This window comes from Pseudoliparis swirei, chromosome 21 (assembly GCF_029220125.1).
Source record: "Pseudoliparis swirei isolate HS2019 ecotype Mariana Trench chromosome 21, NWPU_hadal_v1, whole genome shotgun sequence".
NCBI classification, from domain to species: domain Eukaryota; kingdom Metazoa; phylum Chordata; class Actinopteri; order Perciformes; family Liparidae; genus Pseudoliparis; species Pseudoliparis swirei.
This window is the reverse complement of record NC_079408.1, coordinates 16,092,139-16,115,173: the sequence shown is the minus strand read 5'-3', so window position 1 is coordinate 16,115,173 and position 23,035 is coordinate 16,092,139. Positions and strand designations below refer to the sequence as shown.

At 42.0% G+C, this 23,035-nt stretch overlaps 1 protein-coding gene across 11 annotated transcripts in view; it reads right to left on the bottom strand.

Annotated features, from left to right (window-relative positions):
* Window positions 1-23,035, bottom strand: part of ablim2 (actin binding LIM protein family, member 2) — a 96,064-nt gene that overhangs the window by 32,011 nt on the left and 41,018 nt on the right. For all 11 annotated transcript variants that reach the window (XM_056443042.1, XM_056443041.1, XM_056443043.1 and 8 more), the window contains exons 3-8: window positions 15,237-15,420; window positions 11,376-11,488; window positions 10,961-11,087; window positions 9,701-9,794; window positions 2,305-2,392; window positions 91-149 (exon numbers count right to left, since the gene is read on the bottom strand). In XM_056443042.1, the coding sequence (XP_056299017.1) occupies window positions 91-149; window positions 2,305-2,392; window positions 9,701-9,794; window positions 10,961-11,087; window positions 11,376-11,488; window positions 15,237-15,420 (665 nt within the window). The remainder of the gene's footprint in view (window positions 1-90; window positions 150-2,304; window positions 2,393-9,700; window positions 9,795-10,960; window positions 11,088-11,375; window positions 11,489-15,236; window positions 15,421-23,035) is intronic.

The following is a 23,035-nucleotide window of genomic DNA, read 5'->3' as shown; positions in this document are numbered from 1 at the left end:
GCTTCTGATAATAACTCTTCTTGTTCTCGTCATCCAGGAGACAATCTGTTGCCTTGAGCCTCTGGACCAGAACACATGTGCTCCACCCACCTTGCTCTTCTCCTCCTGCTTGGCAGCTTGTCTGCATGGTGGATGCCAGATGGAGGATCCTGAACACAGAGACATGAAGACCGGAGCTGTCACCTTGTTTATAACCTTCACAATGCTGCTCGTCTGATTGGTCCAGACTATCTCAGCTACTGTAAATAACTATAATTCATCTGGTCACAATGTCTCCACGTCTCATGTTGTTTATGACTGGTTATTATGAAAGTAATGGCATGTGTTCCATCCTCAGCTGAAGCCTACTTTGGGTATGGACTAACACATCATTAAGAATTTGTATAATTCATTTGTAAATATTACTGTTGGAGCTATTTCTTTTTTACATTTGTATTTAGTTTAATTGTAAAGTAATATTGATTATTCATTGCTTATTTAGGTTATATTTTGATATGTTAGAAGAGCTTTTTTCTTACGATAGTTTTAGTTTAGTTCATTGTGATTGTTTTTTAAATATATTTAGTTGTAGGATTGGTTCACTGATATCACACTGGGCACCTGTGGTTATATGTAGGCGTGGGTAGCTTCAGGACCAGCATGCACCTGGGTGGCCTATGGTTTTTTTTACCAGCACACGAAGGCAGTGTCAGCATTTTGTTTGTTCTTTTTGTTTGTTTCGTAAATAAATTATAACAATAATAACATACGGAAATGGACATAACTTTCTTTTGGCTGCGTCAACTCAAAGAAAACCACGGTGCGTCAGTGGCAATTAGGTTTATAGTTGTATTTGAGTTATTTGGACAAATGGCCACGACAATGACCTTAACATCATTGTCCTTGTCCAAACTTCTTGTTAGTTGTTATATATGTCATATTTTATTACCTTATATTAGGGATGCACCGATCCATATCGGCCGATATTGCCATTATAGGTTTTGATCGGCGTTCTCAAAACGGCCGATCAAACCGATCGATCAGATGACGTAACATCTGCGAGAACTATCAGACGTTTCAATCGCCGCGCACCGCAACGGAGACGATGCGCCCGGCGAGGGCCGCAGAGTGAGAGGTCCACGAGGGGATCCTCACCCACCGAGCGGCGTCCCCGTCCCCCGAGTTGAATCTCTGGGTCAACTCAGCCGACACTCACATGTCTGAGCCCCTATAGACTGATGCTCACGGTAAACGCATTCGATCGGGAGCGCGCGAGGGTTTTGATAACGTTAGCGGAAGGATTTATGTGACAACATCCGGTTTTGCAAAGTTAGCGGAAAGAACCACGTGAAACAACATCCGTTTTTCAAAATAAGATGTCGACAAATCATACACTAGCATATAAAAGTAAACAATGAACTGATTTTGTATCTTTATAGATCGTTTCTGAGATTTAGATTAAATTATGCTAACATTAAAACAGTTTTACTGTACCAAGGAAGAGTTTATAAAAATAAGTCAGACTTTTGTATGTTAAAAAAGTCATGTATATAGATTTCCCCAAGAGTTCCAGGAAATGAATAATGCAGATGTGTTCCATACATATCTGAAATCCCCTACAATAGCAATCAAACAATTTTAATGTATCAATTAGGACATTTTTCAAAGTAAAAGTCCTAAATGTTTAAAGAAATCTGTAATTTATTTAATGTTTGAGTTGCTTTATATATGTATTTCCTCATAGTCCTAGGCAATAATGCTACACAATAAATAGAATGCTTCAATCGACACCGTGATCGGTGATCGGTATTATCGGATCGGCAGATACTGATTTCAGTGATCGGTATTATCGGTGATCGGCAGATACTGATTTCAGTGATCGGTGATCGGCACAAAAAACCTGATCGGTGCATCTCTACCTTATATGTCCTGTTTGTCTAACTTTCACATGGTTACTGTAGTTAGATGTTCATACAAAAACTAATTGATGAACAAAGTGAAAAGCAATACGCACTGCTGACATTGATGGAGATCAAACAATCAAACATCGTTTTTTAGTTGCATTTCTTTTCATAAGCATGGTTTCTGTTCTCCACCACAGTGACCAGCATCAGTGATAAGAGTCGAGCTGCTACTTTGTGTGAGTGCCACAGCTGTAAATCACATCTGGATGAGTGACTCCGACACGAGGAACAAGGAGATGTCCCCATGAGGCCATCAGCTCTCTTTAGCTTCTTATTGTTTAACAATGTGCTTTAGGCATCAACACAAAGACATCCGAAGTTATAGATTCAAAAGATCTTTAAGATAGAAAAGTGATGTTACCTTGCAGGTACATTTCTTCTCCCTCTGCAAACATGAGCTCACAGCGGGCACAGCGGGCGCATGTGGGGTGGTAGTGCTTCTCTCCAGCCTGTGGAGTGAGGCCAGGTGATGGTTATGGTTATGGTTACTTGAGGTCAACTGTTAAAGGGAACTAAAGCAATGTGATAAAGCTACACTAACAGGGAAACACAATATTCACATACTCATTAAATGTGTGTGAACTCTTGTGTCCTTTGTACACATAGCATCTATTGTTCTGTCCATCCTGGAGAGGGATCCTCCTCTGTTGCTCTCCTGAAGGTTTCTTCCCTAATTTCCCGTGAAGGGTTGTTTGGGAGTTTTTCCTGATCCGATGTGAGATTCTGGGACAGGGATGTCTATGTGTACAGATTGTAAAGCCCTCTGAGGAACATTTGTAATTTGTGAGAATGGGCAATACAAAATAAACTGAATTGAATTGAATGTCAGAGCCCAGACCTCCAAGAGAACAACACACCCTCCACTTTGATATCAGGTAACTTGATCTTTTCATGAGGCCTTCCCTCAACGTGTCATTCCTCTGTTGTTCTTCTTTTCCCGGCAGAAGGGATCCATACAGTCCACTTGCTCACTGCCGGCCTGTTGTTGTTTAGGAGTCATGGTAATATGATATGTAGTCCGTGGATAAGAGACAAAGAGGAAGACAGGGTCCATCATGGAACACCTACCACCATGATGCAACACATTGGTGTCCACATAAGATGAGTTTATCTCGGCCACTGCCTCACACAATACAAGTATGTGCCCTAGTCACACGTAGGGCACAAAGAAAAGTCTAACTTCAAAACAAATGATGTGGAATACATAATTGGCCATGGTAGTTGTAATTCCTTGTCTAATTATCATGACGCGATTGAAGCGCCATCATCTACACATGACAACAGAGGAGAGGGTGTGTTTCTTTATTTAACCACAGGAAGGCGCCCTGGTGCTGAGGGAGGAGCCCGACATGTCCCAGAGTTACGCTCATGTGATATGAGTGTGATTTACATACTTGTGACTGACCAATATTCATCAAAAGCAAATAAAATATCCAAGGAATAAATACTAAACAGTACCAGCGTTGGTATTAATGGTGAAATGGTCCTTTAACACTTTAAATGGTAAATGGACTGTACGCTCTAGTCTCCTGACCACTCAAAGCTCTTGAACGCCTCTCATCATCATCACACACTGATGACAGGAGCTACCATGCAAGGTGACACCTGTCCATCAGGACTCTGACTAACCATTCATTCATACACAGATACCCAACGACACATCGCCATGGACTCGCGGAGCGGGGATCGAACCACCGGTTCCTCTGATTGAAGGATGAACCTGCTCTACCACTGAGCCACAGTCGTCCAACTCTTCCTGCAAATGTCTTAATATACTTAAACAGTGGCTCGGTAGTGGCAGACCATACATTTAGCATCATGATATTTCATGGCGTGGCATGTAGCCAATGGAGGTGATATGTTATCCAGATGGTTGGTCTGGAATATTGCTTTGAAGTTATGTTGTGAGTTGTTCCGCGGCTCGTGGGCCGACAGGGCCGCGGGGATGAAGAGGTCTTCGGGGGTTAAAGTGGTCCTTACCAACTGTGCCCCAAACTACCTTCCACACTTGGCCGGACCACAACGCTGCTGGCAGGGTTTGTGCTCTTTTCTATTGGGAACTGAGATCTGGTCCGACGGTCCTCTGGTTCCTTTGGATCCGGTCTCTTGGTTTTGTTATTTAGTGCAGTGGTTCTCAACCGGTTTTCAGTGATGCACCCCGTGTGAAATATCTTTTCAGCCAAGTACCTCCTAGCCATTGTTGGTTCTGTGCCATCCGTGTCTGATTTAATATAGAATATATACAATTCTGTTTATGAACTTACACACTTATGTTCTATTTTGACTTGTTTTTTTAAAATGGATTCTAATTTTAAATATATATTTGTTACAAATCTCATGTACCCCCTGGAGTGCCTTCATGTACCCCCATTTGAGAACCACTGATTCAGTGGCTACATGGAGGATGCTGCATTGGGGTAGGTCCATTGGTCATGGGTCCATATCAGCTTGGGTCTAGCCCTTCGGACCCATGAAGACCTCCACAACTGGGAGCAACCATCAGAGCAGTTAAGCATGTCCAGTGCCTTGCTCATGGGCACTTCAGTAGTAGTTGCTGTGGCTTTTCTTGACTAGATTTCCCAATCTGATTCAGGGATTAAAACCGGCAAATATCCTTTAAAATCACCTTCAGTCTGTGAGTAAAGCCAATAGTATTTAACTTGTTCAGTGGTGGATGTTGTGTTATGACAACCAAAACCATCATTAAAATCACCCTGTTGGCAGATTTATGGACAAAATATAAACTAAATGACTCAAGATGGATACTTTTTATCTCTCTTTTTCTCTCCTTGCAAGAAAATAATTTGAAGCTGATCTCCGCCTCCCAAAGGCATCAACAGCGGCCTGATTACGCACAAGGTCCCACTTCCATGCGTCATCCCAGCATGGAACCACACCAGAGAACCAGAGAACCACCCCAGAGAACCAGAGAACCACACCAGAGAACCACACCAAAAAAACACACCAGAGAACCACACATTTGGATACTATGACAAAAGTAAACATTTTAACTGAACTGAAACAGATCAGATAGACGGAAAACTTGAAAACAGGAAGTTGACTTAAGAGGCTGTAACTGGCTTAAAATTCAAATATTGAAAGTATGACATGGAAATGAGTGCAATCAGATCCTTCCTTTGTCACAAGTCAAAGCTGTGTGAGGGGGAAATTATCCTATTGGTCAAGAGAAGCGGGTCGATGAACTTAAAAGCTGATCATTGGAAGGTTTACTTAGGAATGAAGACTCTGACCAGCTGGATGTGGGCTGTGGCTGAGACTCCTGAAGGGCGTAGGAGTTTTGAAACAGCTGTGGTAAAGGGCTGGGGGACATCATGGCCGCCAAGTGGTGAAAGGCCGGTGAGGATGCTACCCCTTTATTCACTTTTTACATCCAGATCATCTGCTTTCTCTGATGACCCGTCCATTTTGTCATTTAGAAATCGCAGAAACCGTCAGGTCGGAGAGGTTATCCCTTTAGAAGACGACCATAGCACAAAATAGACAACACTGATTCTTTTCATGCTGGAGGTCAATATGTATCAAGTCGAGTGGAGCTACAAACTATGTCTGGTTTTTTTACTCTAAAATAAACGTTTGTTTCTTTTCTATTTGACTCACTGGACCTAATTCAATCTAGATCGAATTCAAGCTTCGACGATACTTGCTACATGATCGTTGTACTAACACTCAGGGCCTCAGTATGCTTCACATGAACACGTTCACATCTCTGCAGACCTCCATCACTGTTGCACATCGTTGAGAGATGCGTGAAGTACTTTGTTAAAGGCTTTTCCTCAAATCCAGGGTGATGAGTTTAACATTTCCAGCTGGCTTGGAACCAACCAGTATAAGTGACCAATGTGGAGACGGCTCATGAGACGCCGTGAACAGATCAGCCTGCATAGCATCATCCTGGCTATCACCGAGATAACGAAGACACTGAACCTAACACAGGACTGCTATCTTGAGTGTTACATCCTATTGCCTCAAAGTTCAATACGGTTAAACTAACCGCATTTTTCAGTAACCTCTGAAAATGCTTGTCTGTAACTCACGACTGTGACGGACGATAACTCAAACCTGGCTCAGTGGTCGGGTTCTTGTGGGTTCCATTGGACACAGTCTTCACTGGGCTGGTCTTAAAGCACAGAGCTCTGCTGGCACAGTGCAAAGGGCCCAACAGCAACCCGACGACAGACAGACACATCACATCACATCACACGATTGGACTGACAGGTGAGTTCTGGAACAGCAATAGATACGAGCACATTGACAGCAAGAAGCCACACAAACAATACACAATGTTTCAATTCAACCTCTACCAGCTCCAGTTATTGACTCAATATGTGCCCCCAAAGCCCACTCTTTGATCACGCTTTGACCACTCTTTAAGCACTATTTGACCACTCTTTGATCACTATTTGACCACTCTTTAATCACTATTTAAACAATATTTGACCACTCTTTGATCACTCTGACCACTTTTTGATCACTCTTTAAACACTATTTGATCACTCTTTGATCACCCTTTGATCACCCTTTGACCACTCTTTGATCATTCTTTAAACACTATTTGATCACTCTTTGATCACCCTTTGACCACTCTTTGATCACCCTTTGACCACTCTTTGACCACTATTTAAACACTATTTGACCACTCTTTAAACACTATGTAAACACTATTTGACCACTCTTTGATCACTATTTGACCACTCTTTAAACACTATTTAAACAATATTTGACCACTCTTTGATCACTCTGACCACTTTTTGATCACTCTTTAAACACTATTTGATCACTCTTTGATCACCCTTTGACCACTCTTTGATCATTCTTTAAACACTATTTGATCACTCTTTGATCACCCTTTGACCACTCTTTGACCACTATTTAAACACTATTTGACCACTCTTTGACCACTCTTTAAACACTATTTAAACACTATTTGACCACTCTTTGATCACTCTGACCACTTTTTGATCACTCTTTAAACACTATTTGATCACTCTTTGATCACCCTTTGACCACTCTTTGATCATTGTTTAAACACTATTTGATCACTCTTTGATCACCCTTTGACCACTCTTTGACCACTATTTAAACACTATTTGACCACTCTTTGACCACTCTTTAAACACTATTTAAACACTATTTGACCACTCTTTGACCACTATTTAAACACTATTTGACCACTCTTTGATCACTCTTTGACCACTCTTTGATCACTCTTTAAACACTATTTGATCACTCTTTAAACACTATTTGATCACTCTTTGATCACCCTTTGACCACTCTTTGATCACTCTTTAAACACTATTTGATCACTCTTCGACCACTCTTTGATCACTATTTGACCACTATTTGATCACTCTTTGACCACTCTTTAAACACTATTTGACCACTCTTTGATCACTCTTTGACCACTATTTGAGCACTCTTTGAGCACTCTTTGACCACTCTTTGATCACTCTTTAAACCCTATTTGATCACTATTTGATCACCCTTTGACCACTCTTTGATCACTATTTGATCACTCTTTGACCACTCTTTAAACACTATTTGATCACTCTTTGACCACTCTTTGATCACTCTTTAAACACTATTTGAGCACTCTTTGACTACTCTTTGATCACTATTTGACCACTATTTGATCGCTCTTTGACCACTCTTTAAACACTATTTGACCACTCTTTGACCACTCTTTGATCACTCTTTAAACACTATTTGATCACTCTTTGATCACTCTTGAAACATTATTTGATCACTCTTTGATCACTCTTTAAAGACTATTTGATCACTCTTTGACCACTCTTTGATCACTCTTTAAACATTATTTGATCACTCTTTGATCACTCTTGGACCACTATTTAACCACTCTTTGATCATTCTTTGATGACTATTTGATAATTTTTTGACCACTCTTTGATCACTTGATCATTTGAATGCTCAGTCTCTCTGTTGCCTGTGTTTCATCCCTGGAGAGAGGCTGAAACACAGAGGCACCAACAGAGGCGACCAAAGAGCTGGTCTTCATGAAGCTAGCCATCATCTCTCAGAGGGATCACACTATGGACAGTTAGATGTCATGTTTGTATTAGTTAGCATGTAGAATGCTCTTTAATATTATATAACATGAACCTGGAAACTTCATTTCCAATTCTTGAGGAATGAGAATGCATGCACACTAACACACACAGACACACACACAGATACACACACACTTACTTTATAGGAGCAGGTGCTTTTAGTTCTGCTTGACAGTCCCAAGATAGTTATAGGTCTACACATGATAGCGTGACACAATACTGTAGGAAATGGAAGTGGGTGATGTCATTTACACACAAACACACACACACACACAGTAATGTTCTTATGCTTCTGTTGCTCTTCAGACACTGGAACCAGATAGGTATTTATGAAATGAGAGCATGGGAGATAGAGAGAGAGAGAGAGAGAGAGGAGAGAAAGAGGAGAGAAAGAGAGAGAGAGGTAGTTGTTGCTGCTCTGTGGTCTGAGCTCACAGCAGGAGCTTCCAACACCCCCAGTCTAAAAGCTTTCATCTCCTTCTCCTCCTCCCATCCCTCTTTCCGCCCAAGGAGAGTATCCCATCCCTCCATCACCACGGTACAACAGACCGCTTCACAAGAACCACATTCCCCATATCAACAGACCAAATGGACTCGTTCTCATCCAATCCTGTCAGTCTCTCTCCATTAGTTATATTGATCATGTTCTGCTGTCTTCCCTTGACCACTTGGACTCCTGTAACCTATATTATTGAACGGTTATATCGAAAGTAAGATTATAAACATATAAAAACACAATCAGTGGGACTTTCTTTTGGTTAATCAACCATGAGCCATCTTTCCCCTCAGGCCTGTAACAGGAGCTCTGTGCTAGCCTCACACTCAGCAAATGACATCAGCATCCTCATGACACGTTACACAACGTGTTACACATACATGTCACTCCATGTCGCTGGGACAGCGCTGACGTTTCCAAAGAAGAGTGTGTAATCTATCCGGTAGTTGTGGACAACTTATAGAACAGGAAGCTGTGTGGCTTTAATTGAATTAATTATTTGAATTAATGTTAATGGTCAATTTGGGGAAACAGGGACATTTGAGAAGTTTGAAGAATGTAAAAAAACTGGAAGAAATATGCAAAATATTAAGAGCAAAGCACAGAAAGAACATCCCATATGTTCTCCGTTCAGCTCCCCTGTCTGTCATCTCCTGTCCACTCGTTAGGGACGAGTACATTTCACAACCGCACTGCAAACCATCCATTTCATGGAAGTCTCGAACTTCTCTGCTGACATTGTTGTCTACATTTCACAAGCTTGTCATTTGTATCAAAGAAACCAAAATGTTTAATTTACATACAAGCGTATTAAGTTCTCTAAAAAGTTCCCTTTTACTTCCAGGTCGCTCAAATTATCTTTGCAGGTGATCCCTCCCACTCGTCAGGTGACCCCTCCCACTTGTCAGATAACCCCTCCCACTCTTTTATTGTCTGTTTAAACTGTTCACGAAGAGGAGTAGTACTTCTTGGAAATAGTTTGTCAACTTTGACTTGTAAAAATCGTTGACCAGCCTCTTTATTGTACATTAATGAACAAGTCTCACTGTATTACACTGACCTGTGTATTCCATTACATTCATCTGATCATGAATCCATCGTTATTTGATCTTTCCACACCTCACTCGTTTATCCAACTAGAGATTGTGTCAGAAGTGTATTTATACTACATTTACCTCCAGGACCTTTCCAGTGATGTACTTCTTGCAGCTCTCACACTGGATGCCAAACATGGCGTGGTAGTCCATCTCACAGAAGGGGATTCCATCCCTGAAGGCAGAACACAGGACGTCAGGTCAGAGAGCACAGAGCATCCATACAGATCAGAGAGCACAGAGCATCCATACAGATCAGAGAGCACAGAGCATCCATACAGATCAGAGAGCACAGAGCATCCGTACAGATCAGAGCATCCATACAGGCCAGAGAGCACAGAGCATCCATACAGATCAGAGAGCACAGAGCATCCGTACAGGCCAGAGAGCACAGAGCATCCGTACAGATCAAAGCATACATACAGGCCAGAGAGCACAGAGCATCCGTACAGATCAAAGCATTCATACAGGCCAGAGAGCACAGAGCATCCATACAAATCAGAGAGCACAGAGCATCCATACAGGCCAGAGAGCACAGAGCATCCGTACAGATCAAAGCATTCATACAGGCCAGAGAGCACAGAGCATCCATACAGATCAGAGAGCACAGAGCATCCATACAGGCCAGAGAGCACAGAGCATCCATACAGGCCAGAGAGCACAGAGCATCCATGCAGGCCAGAGAGCACAGAGCATCCATACAGATCAGAGAGCACAGAGCATCCATACAGATCAGAGAGCACAGAGCATCCATACAGATCAGAGAGCACAGAGCATCCATACAGATCAGAGACTCTGGAAGCTGCTGGGTGGAGCTCAACATCATGACTCAGCTATATTTACATCATTTTCTGCCATAATGAAGTATCTCCAGCAGCTTATTATTGCAATATTAATGTGAGGATGGCTGCAGCATCGTTAAAACATGTGAATACATTCTGTTTCTTAGATGCTCTCAGGCTCAGCAGCATCGACTCGGTTCTTTATTTGTAGTCCAGAAAATGAAACCATAAGAGAACATTTGAAATACTACACAAGAAACCAGAAACTCTCACACAATACCAGTTAATACAAAGTAAATGGACATTAATTCAAGGATAAAAGACAAAATGCAGACAGGAGAGATACAAACTAACATCATGATGATAAACTAACCCTCGATGAAGCGTGCAGACCCTGTGCTGACGAACGTGCAGTACACTGAATGTAACATCAGTCCTGATTTACAGTAGAGGCCACTGGGGAGGACACGTTGGTGTAATAAGTGGACATCTTTTGGATTGTGTAATGAGCTCTGATATTGCTCATGAAGGGTTAGAGCAGCAGCTGCAGCTGACTTACTTGCTGATGTACTCGGCGTTGAGCACCTTGTTGCAGACCTTACACTTGAAGCAGCCCAGGTGCCAGTGCTTCTCCAGCGCCACCAGAGACGGCTCGTTCTTAAACTCCTTCCCACAGCCGCAGCAGTCTGCACGGAGAACACGTTCAGGTGGAGGGACATTGAGGAGAAATGACGAGACAGTCGTTCAGCATGCGAGAGTTCCTTCTACAGCGCTGTGGACAACATGAACATTGGCCATTAAGATTAAAATGACTTCAAACTTAATGTCAGGGATGGAACAAACACATTAGGATAACAAGAAGGTTTTTTTAAATCATAATTTGCAGTGTGCAGAGGTCAACTGTGTGTGAAGAGGTCAACTTTGTGTGCAGAGGTCAAATACAGCGACAGAGAGGCCGAGACATCAGTACTGACTGTGCACAGCCTGGATGGGGGCGGGGCTGTTGGCAGCCAGAGGCTCGGTGCACGTCTGACAGATGCACTCCTTCCCGTTAAAAGTGACTCGGTCGCCGGCCGGGAACGGCTGCCTGCAAACAGAGAACATCAGAACAGAGAACATCTGGACAGAGAACATCAGGACAGAGAACAGTGAACATCTGGACAGAGAACATCTGGACAGAGAACATCTGGACAGAGAACATCTGGACAGAGAACAGTGAACATCAGGACAGAGAACATCTGGACAGAGAACATCTGGACAGAGAACAGTGAACATCAGGACAGAGAACATCTGGACAGAGAACATCAGGACAGAGAACATCTGGACAGAGAACATCTGGACAGAGAACATCAGGACAGAGAACAGTGAACATCTGGACAGAGAACATCTGGACAGAGAACATCTGGACAGAGAACAGTGAACATCTGGACAGAGAACATCAGGACAGAGAACAGTGAACATCAGGACAGAGAACATCTGGACAGAGAACATCAGGACAGAGAACATCTGGACAGAGAACATCTGGACAGAGAACATCAGGACAGAGAACATCAGGACAGAGAACATCAGTCCAATTGTATACATATCAGAGCATGTTTTTAGCTATATTTAGAAATGATTTCTTATATTTTAATGGCATACTTCTTTACCTGAATTGTATTTCACTTTCATTTATTATTTCTTCATTTGTTAGTCTTTTATATCAAATCCATTTTCTTTTTTTAATCCAAAAAGGTTGATGACAACATGTCCTAAATGACCCCCATGTGTATACGGGGGCTTGTTTTTCGGTTTCTAGAGGCACGAACAATAATGTAGTGAGATGGTAAATGGACCTGTACTTGTAGATCTGTTCTAGTCCTCCGACCACTCGAAGCTCTTTAACACTATATGACATCATTCAGGCCCTGATGGGAGGAGCAACTGTGCAAGGTGCCCCTTCTGTCAGGACTCTAACCAACAACCTTGACACACCTCACATGTTGAGACCAAAAAGTCAGTGCTTTAGCACATACTGTGCTCCTTCCCATGTGTGCTTCCAACTGTGTGTCTTGTGTTTGTCCCTTTCCCGTTTCAACATGCCCAAAACATCAACGCATGCTCCAAAAGAAATGCTTTTCCTAATTTGGTGTGGAAGAATTGAACCGCCTTGAGCTCAACTCCTACACCACCTTTGAGATGAGCTGTGAGTCCTTATCATTATGGCTGGACGGGACCCCCGTCAACATGGAGACATGGAAGTGCAGCTAGAAAATTATGAAATTCCTTAATTGATTCATGGTATTTTAATTGAAGTGAAGACACAATGAAACCATGTTTCAGTCTGCTGGCCGTCTGGAGTGCTGTCACACAGTGCTCTGACTGACTGGAGCTACCATGTAAGGTGCCACCTGCCCATCAGAACTAACTAGAGGTATTGGCTCACTACAGACCGATCTCTAACCTCCCCTTCCTCTCCAAGATCCTTGAGAAAGTAGTCACAAACCAGTTGTGTGACTTTCTACATCATAATAGTTTATTTGAGGAGTTTCAGTCAGGATTTAGAAAACACCACAGCACAGACAGCACTGGTGACAAATACTAATGACCTCCTAATGCATCAGATAAAGGACTCATCTCTGTACTGGTCTTGTTAGACCTTAGTGCTGATAAAAGACTCATCTCTGTACTGGTCTTGTTAGACCTTAGTGCTGCATTCGACACCATTGACCATGACATCCTTTAACAGAGACTGGAGCAGTCGATTGGCATTTCAGGCACCGCAAGTTTGTTTAAATCCTATTTATCAGATCGATCTCAGTTTGTATTTGTAAACGATGACGCCTCGATAACCACCAACGTTAGTCACAGAGTTCCACAAGGTTCTGTGCTTGGACCAATTTTATTTACCTTATACATGCTTCCTTTGGGCAATATTATCAGGAAACACTCCATAAACTTTCATTGCTATGCAGATGATACTCAAGTATATCTATCGATAAAACCAGAGGAAACCAACCAACTAAGTAAAATTCAAGCATGTCTTAAAGACATAAAAACATGGATGACCTGCAACTTCTTGATGTTAAACTCAGACAAAACCGAATTAATTTTACTCGGCCCTGAGCACCTCAGAGATCAATTATCTGGTGATGTGGTTTCTGTAGACGGCATTGCCCTGGCATCCAACACCACTGTAAAGAATCTCGGCGTTATCTTTTGAATAGGACTTGTCCTTTAACTCCCACGTGAAGCAAATTTCACGGACTGCATTCTTTCATCTACGTAATATTTAAAAAATCAGACACATCTTGTCTCAAAAAGATGCAGAATAACTGGTTCATGCTCCAGTTGATCCAGAATGCTGCAGCTTGTTCATTCACTAAAACTAAGAAAAGAGATCACATCACTCCTGCACTAGCTGCTCTGCACTGGCTCCCTGTAAAATCAAGAATCACATTTAAAATTCTTCTCTTAACCTACAAAGCCTTGATTGGTGATGCACCACCATATCTTAAGGAGCTTGTAGTACCATGTTGCCCCACTAAAGAGCTGCCTCACTAAATACGGGGCTACTTATAGTTCCTAGAGTCTTACAAAGTAGGATGGGAGCCAGAGCCTTCAGTTATCAAGCTCCTCTTTTATGGAACCAGCTTCACCTTCAGTCCTGGAAGCAGACACAGTCACCTCATGTAGACTGAAGACTTTCCTCTTGAGTCTTGATGGTCTTATAGTTGGCGCTGAATCAGGTTCACCTGGTCCACCTGGTCCAGCCCCTGGATATGCTGCTATAGGCTTATAGGCTACTGGGGGACGTTTAGGATACACTGCTCTCCTGAAGGTTTCTTATCTTTTAATCTCTGAAAGGGTTTTTTCTATTTCTTGGGAGTTTTTCCTGATCCGATGTAAGGTCAAAGGTGTCTATGTGTACAGATTGTAAAGCCCTCTGAGGTAAATTTCTAATTAGTGATATCGGGCTATACAAAATAAACTTAATTGAATTGAATTAACACATTGTGTTAAGGAACTGCATGATAAAGAACTGCATGAGGAACGTCTCCCTGGACCTCGTTGAGTACCCTGCTGGGAGGACACGAGACACCCTGGAGACTCTAACACATTAATGTTAGAATTAAAAGGCCTAGAAGGCCTGTGGGTGCTAGGGTGGGTGCTATCGGAAGGTGGGTGCTATCGGAGAGTGGGTGGTATTGGTTGGAGCTCCATAATGAGCTGTAACCTCCGTCAGGTGCTTCTGCTCAGGTGTCATATACAGGACTGTCTCAGAAAATTAGAATATTGTGATAAAGTTCTTTATTTTCTGTAATGCAATTAAAAAAACAAAAATGTCATGCATTCTGGATTCATTACAAATCAACTGAAATATTGCAAGCCTTTTATTCTTTTAATATTGCTGATTATGGCTTACAGCTTAAGAAAACTCAAATATCCTATCTCTAAATATTAGAATATCATGAAAAAGTATACTAGTAGGGTATTAAACAAATCACTTGAATCGTCTAATTAACTCGAAACACCTGGAAACACATTTTCAAATGTTTGATTTTGTTTTGCTGTTATAAATCTTTTTTTTTACTTGGTCTGAGGAAATATTCAAATTTTATGAGATAGGATTTTAGAGTTTTCTTAAGCTGTAAGCCATAATCAGCAATATTAAAAGAATAAAAGGCTTGCAATATTTCAGTTGATTTGTAATGAATCCAGAATGCATGACATTTTTGTTTTTTTAATTGCATTACAGAAAATAAAGAACTTTATCACAATATTCTAATTTTCTGAGACAGTCCTGTATAGCTGCAGTGTTAAGGTTCTGAGGGTAACCGCCGCTTGTTTCTTACTTGCAGGAGGCGCAGACGAAGCAGCGGGGGTGGTACGTCTTCCCCAGGGCGGACACCACCTCCCCTTCTATGAAGTCCTGGCAGCTGAAGCAGCGCGTCCCGTACAGACGCTGGTAGTCCAGAGTACAGATGTAGTCCCCCTGGCGCACAAAGAATCCCCCATGGCTCAGCTCACAACCACATACTGCAACAAGAGAGGGAGGGAGGGAGAGACAAGAGAATGGGGAAAGAGAATGATGGACAGAGGAAGGGGAAAGAAGAAGAGTGAGACTTAGTATCGTATTTGAAAAAAGATACTTGGCTCCCCCTGTGCATATGGACGTCTTCACGTCTTTTCTTAATGCAGCTGACTGACCACCAGGCATAGAAGATCGTTTTTTAAATCGTATTGGTCCATTATTAGATGATACTAGGCTATACTTTAGTATACTGTATTCCAGTATACTATACTATAGTATATTATATTATACATATAGTATACTGTAGTACAGATTATTATCATATACCACATAAAACTACTTCATACTATATTATATTGTGTATGGGGTATCACTTTATACGATATATACAATACTATACTATACCATATGAAACTACTTTATACTATACTATAAAAGTCCCATTCAAAAAGACACACAAACAAACACACTTATTTATAGACATTCATTTAAAAAGCAGGAAAAGCATTGCAGTGAGTAGATAACATAACCCTTTCAGAATGCATGCATATATACATATATATATATATATATATATATATTTATACATATATAAATACATTTTTTGTTTAAAGAACCTTTTTCTCCCCCGTGACCCTTTTTGTTAAATAATGGACTTTTTTTGATTTGTTTGATGAATAAACATTCCCCTTCATTTTTAAACCTATCACTTTTGCCTGTGTTTACTCCTCCCTTGCACTGCCCCACCCTAGGGACAGCCCGTAACGATATATATATACATATATAAATATATATACACATATATATATATATAAATATAAATAAATAAAATATATATATATGCATTCTGATTGGTTGAGAGTCGGGGCTAACAAGACCCTTGAACAGGACATTATTGACGATATAGTACTGCCTCTCGTAGCTTATTGCTTAAATACATATCATAAATTTAACGAAACATGACAGGAACTCCACTATTGATTACACACTGTGACCGAGGCATCAACATGACATCACAGAGCAGCCACGCCCTCACTCTGTTTTCTCAGCAATAACATAACCACTCCTTTCTTTTCCCTCCATTCTTTCTTCTTGGAAAGAATGACAGCAAAGATAAACAAGAGCTGTTTGCATTAGTTGGTGATCCATGACAGCTCTGTGAACCTGCACACACACACACACACACACGCACGCACACACACAGGCACGCACACACACTCGCACACACACATCCTGGAGGTGTGTTAAGGTATGACATATTTGTAGCCTGTGGGTAAAATCACACACACATACCATTTTCAAGACACACACGTGTATCCTTGCAGGAATGTGAGAAGGTATGAGGTCATCAAACTGTCCACACACTGGCAGACAGCTCAGACCATTACACGCAGAGCATTCTGCCCATGGAAACCAGTTAGACGTGTTACGTACAGTAGCTGCTGTAGCTACTGCGGGTTACGTTAGCATGTGTACAGAGCCGATATGTAAATAGTGCATCCTTATACAGCGGCTGTATGATATCGTATGAAAAGTATTTTTTGTCATGTGTTTTTCAACATTTTCCCATTAACCCGTGTTGCCTTCGGGTCAATTTGACCCGATTCAATGTTTCACCCTCCTGTCGCCTTCGGGTCAATATGACCCGATTCAATGTTTAACCCTCCTGTTACCTTTATATTTACTAACATATTTTACCCTTGAGGTCAATATGACCCCAGCTATTAAAATCTCCAGAAAATTATTAGAATTAATATTGTTTTCCAAGTTTAAGTGTGAGGTACTTTATGTTTGTTTGTTGACTCCCGAAAGAACACCGACATTAAACATTGAATCGGGTCAAATTGACCCGAAGGCGACAGGAGGGTTAAATATTGAATCGGGTCAAAATGACCCGAAGGCAACACAAGGGTTAAGAAGAGCGATCAGTGTACTCTCTTCCAGTTTTTAGGGTTCGGGATAAATAACTATGGAAGTGACGTTACTTAGATACCAAAGCTACATAAACTTAAAAAGTCAACACTGACTTCTGATGTCACATGAGACTTGAACAGCGGTCTCCTGGATGAAAGTCCGATGACAACCCAGACTTATAGTGTATGATTTTTTTTCTTTTACTTGAGAAATCCTGAAGTTGTGGGTTTTTGTTGTTGTTTCCCATCTACTCTAGTGGTAATTTAGGCAATTTCTTTTGGGCTGTTGCACAACAACTGAATGTGTGAACATCCACCCAGTACACTGATGGAGCAGAAGCAAGACTGGTGATGTTATTCTTCACTTAAAATCTCTAAACACTGAACTGAAACTTCAACATGTTCCTATTACTTCTATAACTCTATTCTCCCACCATTGTATCCCCTTGTAAAAACTTTAACCGATGTGTATTTGAACCATTTCACTTTGTTATCAAGCCCTCAAAGGAGTTACGACATGCTAATAAAACAAGCATAACAATACGAGTAGGAATGTTTTCACAGGAAGTGGACCACATACTTTCCAGCTCCCTCACATCCGGTTCAGATGCTGGCAACCTGTCCATGATGAGATAATGCTTTGGGCTGATGAAGTAAACAGCAGCAGGGTGACAAGAGGGGATTCTACATTGTATGATAAAAGGTTAAATTCAGGACATTTTGAGTTTTACAGAAATCTTTACTGCACCATTGAACCATTGTGTAGTTATTTTTGGAATTTCTCTAAAACTCCCAAAATGATGGTCAGCCAAACACCAAGAGAAGCAGATGCTGGCCCGACGTAGAGCTCTTTGGATGGCACTCAATAATTATGCAACGGTTGCTTAATTAAACTATATAACAGATCCATAATCTTGAGTATATTGACTCCAGTCAAACAAAAAATAAAAAGGTCCGGAGACTTCAAAGAGGTGTTTGGTTTGGTAAAATCTTACAACAATGAAATAAAAATATATGACAAGGACACACTGGAAGTTTGACTTGAGTATCGTCTTGACTTACTAACCTAGACGTGTTACTGACCTAGACGTGTTACTGACCTAGACGTGTTACTGACCTAGACGTGTTACTGGCCTAGACGTGTTACTAACCTAGACGTGTTACTGACCTAGACGTGTTACTAACCTAGACGTGTTACTAACCTAGACGTGTTACTAACCTAGACGTGTTACTAACCTAGACGTGTTACTGGCCTAGACGTGTTACTGACCTAGACGTGTTACTGACCTAGACGTGTTACTAACCTAGACGTGTTACTGACCTAGACGTGTTACTAACCTAGACGTGTTACTAACCTAGACGTGTTACTAATGTAAGAGTAGATTCTATGATATAAACCTAATTACATGTAGGAGTTATGACCACTAGTCAGCGCTGTTCAGGCGCCGGCAGGGGGAGGGTAGAGAGAGAGAAGAAGAGGAGGAGACGAGACTTGGCGGTACAGTTGGAAGTGGAGTGACAACTAAAGTTATGAGTAAAACCCAGAACGGCTTGGACTGAGTTATTCCTGCGCACACCCCACATCGCTTACCTAGACGTGTTACTGACCTAGACGTGTTACTAACCTAGACGTGTTACTAACCTAGATGTGTTACTAACCTAGACGTGTTACTGACCTAGATGTGTTACTGACCTAGACGTGTTACTAACCTAGACGTGTTACTGACCTAGACGTGTTACTAACCTAGACGTGTTACTGACCTAGACGTGTTACTGACCTAGACGTGTTACTGACCTAGACGTGTTACTGGCCTAGACGTGTTACTAACCTAGACGTGTTACTAATGTAAGATTAGATTCTATGATATAAACCTAATTACATGTAGGAGTTATGACCACTAGTCAGCGCTGTTCAGGCGCCGGCAGGGGGAGGGTAGAGAGAGAGAAGAAGAGGAGGAGTCGAGACTTGGCGGTACAGTTGGAAGTGGAGTGACAACTAAAGTTATGAGTAAAACCCAGAACGGCTTGGACTGAGTTATTCCTGCGCACACCCCACATCGCTTACCTAGACGTGTTACTGACCTAGACGTGTTACTAACCTAGATGTGTTACTAACCTAGACGTGTTGCTGACCTAGACGTGTTACTAACCTAGACGTGTTACTGAGCTAGATGTGTTACTGACCTAGACGTGTTACTGACCTAGACGTGTTACTGACCTAGACGTGTTACTAACCTAGACGTGTTCCTGACCTAGACGTGTTACTAACCTAGACGTGTTACTGACCTAGACGTGTTACTAACCTAGACGTGTTGCTGACCTAGACGTGTTACTAACCTAGACGTGTTGCTGACCTAGACGTGTTACTAACCTAGACGTGTTACTAACCTAGACGTGTTACTGACCTAGACGTGTTACTAACCTAGACGTGTTACTAACCTAGACGTGTTACTAACCTAGACGTGTTCCTGACCTAGACGTGTTCCTGACCTAGACGTGTTACTGACCTAGATGTGTTACTTACTTCAACTTGCTTACTTTGATTAATTAATTACTTATACTTGTTACTTAGACGTGTTACTTGCTTAAACTCATTACTTACTTAGTCTTATTACTGAGACTTGATACTTACTGGTTAGACTTATTACCTGACAGTTGCCTTCAGACTTGCTCTGAATGACTCAAAACGTCCTTTGACAGACAAAAAGCTCTACTAACTAATGGACTCTTAACGTTACTTTCTATTCAACTGACTAACGTCGACATGACATGTCAAGATTCATACATTTACACACAAATTCATTCACTGACGACACAACGATCAGGAACAACTTCGGGTTTAGTATCTTGCTCAGGGACACTGCACCATGCGGGTTGGAGGAGTGGGGGATCGAACCACCGATCTACTGATTAGTGGATGATCTGCTCCTTCACTGAGTCGCATCTGTCCTTAATACTTGAGAGTTGACTTGGCCTTGCACCTAAAGAATTAAGCACAGCTTTGATCCATAGGGAGATAAATAGATGGCTGGAAGAGATAGAAGAGAGGAATCTGCACTCGAAGTGCAGCTTCCTCTCGTCTTTCAATCCTTGTATATTTATACCTGGACTGCCAGTTGGCACATGCTGTAGACTTCTCTTCTTACTGTATTATAACTTAGTTGCTAAAGCAGCTCAGCAGCTGAGCCCATATGAACTCAAGTAGGAGCCTATTCATCATTTATAGACCAGAAAGAATAACATCCTTCTAAAAGCGAAGCAAATCCAATCATGGCAGCAGCATGGTGCATATGCTACACGGGAAGGCCAACTAGCCTCTAATACAGGTCAAAAGGTCTGAGTGCATTACATAAGAGAGGAACCAGAAGATGCTCTTTCACAACTGTTCTTCTTGCTCATGGAAACAATTAAACCTGTCTTCCTCTCATCCCTTTCTCATCGCTCTCATCTCTATCGTAGACACCCCTCATGCACATGGGCCGTATTACGCGGCAGGGAGAGTTTGAAGGAATGAAGCAGAGCAGCATGTGGAACTCTGTAAAACAGCAAAGAATCTATCAGCTATGCAAAACATTGTGTCAGAATCTGCCTTGAAACTCGCAAGCATCAATTTCATCATTTTGAAACCATTTCATCTCCGTGACAATAGGGTGTGTTGGTGCTGACCTCGGATGAGATCCCGATGCGGCTAATTTCTTGTTTTGTCCTGAGACTTAGAACAGCATAAGGTGTCGGCTACATGCCTGCAGCGTGCTCGAACCTCCATGAATCCCCAGAGAGTTTGACCTTTTGAACTGTGGGTGTGTGTTGGTAGGGAGTGTTTGATCAAAGGATGTGTGTTTGAGGAGAGTTTTCTGTAACAACCCAGAAAGACAGAGATGGAACTATAGAACCAGGAGTACTTCAAAAAGGAAGGCATCACTAGTCTACAAAATACTTATCATGGCTTCCTCGTGTACAAACAAGGTGTGTGGAGAAATAGGAATGGGATTCAGCGTGTGGACATGATGCGAGTAATGTGTAGAAACTATAGATGGGTATCAAATAGATGTCCACCAACTTTTAAAGGCCGATATATTAACGATAGTTTGGTGTAGGAAAAAGCAGACAGCTAATTAATTGCCCACACCTATCAAGAGCTGAAAGTGTTGCCTTGAATTTTACTGTTTAAAAAACAAACTGAGAAAATGTGTCCTTGCAACACACTCTGCCTCCAGAGGCATTATTTACAGACTATAACAGAATATAAATATATATGTCCTTCGATGAGTGTGACCTTGACTCTGCCTCGTGTATCACAATGACATCCACTGTGCATGTGTGCTGCGTGAGCAGGGTTAAATATACATGGGCTATGTGCTTTCTCCCATGAATGTGCGACCTGGACTGCACCTCATGTTTTACAATGACTCACCATCCGTGTGTGAGTGGTGGGATGGAGGGCCGTGGGGGAGGCCTTGTCAATCACTATTATATTACATGACCTTGACTGCCCAGTCTTCAGCCTCCCTTTGATGGGACCAGCTCTGGGACTGTCCTTGAAGGTTATTGTGGCAGCTGTCTCCAATCTGGCCTCGGCTGCTGGCTGGTTGACAATCAGTCAGCTGCTCTGACTGATTGACAATCTGTCAGCAGCCGATGCTGCTCATATAAAAAGGGCAGCAGAGCTGGAGGTAGGGAGCGAAGTGAGCAGACGCATTGTCGAACGGTCTGCTGTGTGTTGTGTGCTGACAAATAAATATGTTATCCAAGGATAACCAGATAACAGCGAGGTTCCGTTGTCAACCAGCCAGCAGCCGAGGCCAGATTGGAGACAGCTGCCACAGTTATAAATCCGAGGGTTAAATTCTGACAGGTCAACGGGCTCACAGTATTGCAGGTTCCTACTCCACTGGTTTCTATAACAAGCAGGCATCTAATGAGGCGGTAGGGAAGAGGTCTACTGTCTAAACCAATGGGCTCATATGGAGATGAAGTTGTGAATCTAGCTCAAACCCCAAAATGAGATAACTAAATGTTTCCAATGACTCGTATAGGAGGGAGAAACAAGAAGGAGGACATTCAATCACATCACTAAGATGGCAAGGAAGGACTGAAGACTTGTTTCTACTGTGGTTCTTCATGCAAAGATACAAGATCCTTTGAAGTCAAAGTTGGTCTGTAAACCGTGAGGACGTTAGAGCGGACAGTTTGGGTAATAATCTGAGCTCTCCATGACAACTGAGCACATTTCTGATGAAGACCCTGAGCAGCAGTTGGAAGGTCAAATACAACCATTCACATATAGGATATATCATATGCACAATATGGTATTTATGTAAATATTGTCCTTTTAAGTGTGTGTGTGATTTACATTCCCCCAGAACAGGTGTGTGAGGTCAGCACCCCAGGCCCAGTGACGAACACACACACTCCCCCTGGCTCTGTTCGGGTCCGCCTGCATCCAAGAAGGAGACAGTCCAATAGCCAACACCCTCCTGAGAACATCACAACCATCTGCCAATAACACCACTGATCCCACCGTCAGGAGTTCAACATGTGGCCAGCAGCGTCTATTTATCAGCTTACTTCCAGGAAGGAATGCATCTGGGCTGGGTCGTCCATTAATCTGGAAAAGCTTGAAGGAAGTCTAGTCAGGCTGAATATGAAACAGACAATCACAACGTTGTAACATTTTCCTTATGTTTACTCAAGTATTAATGTTGTA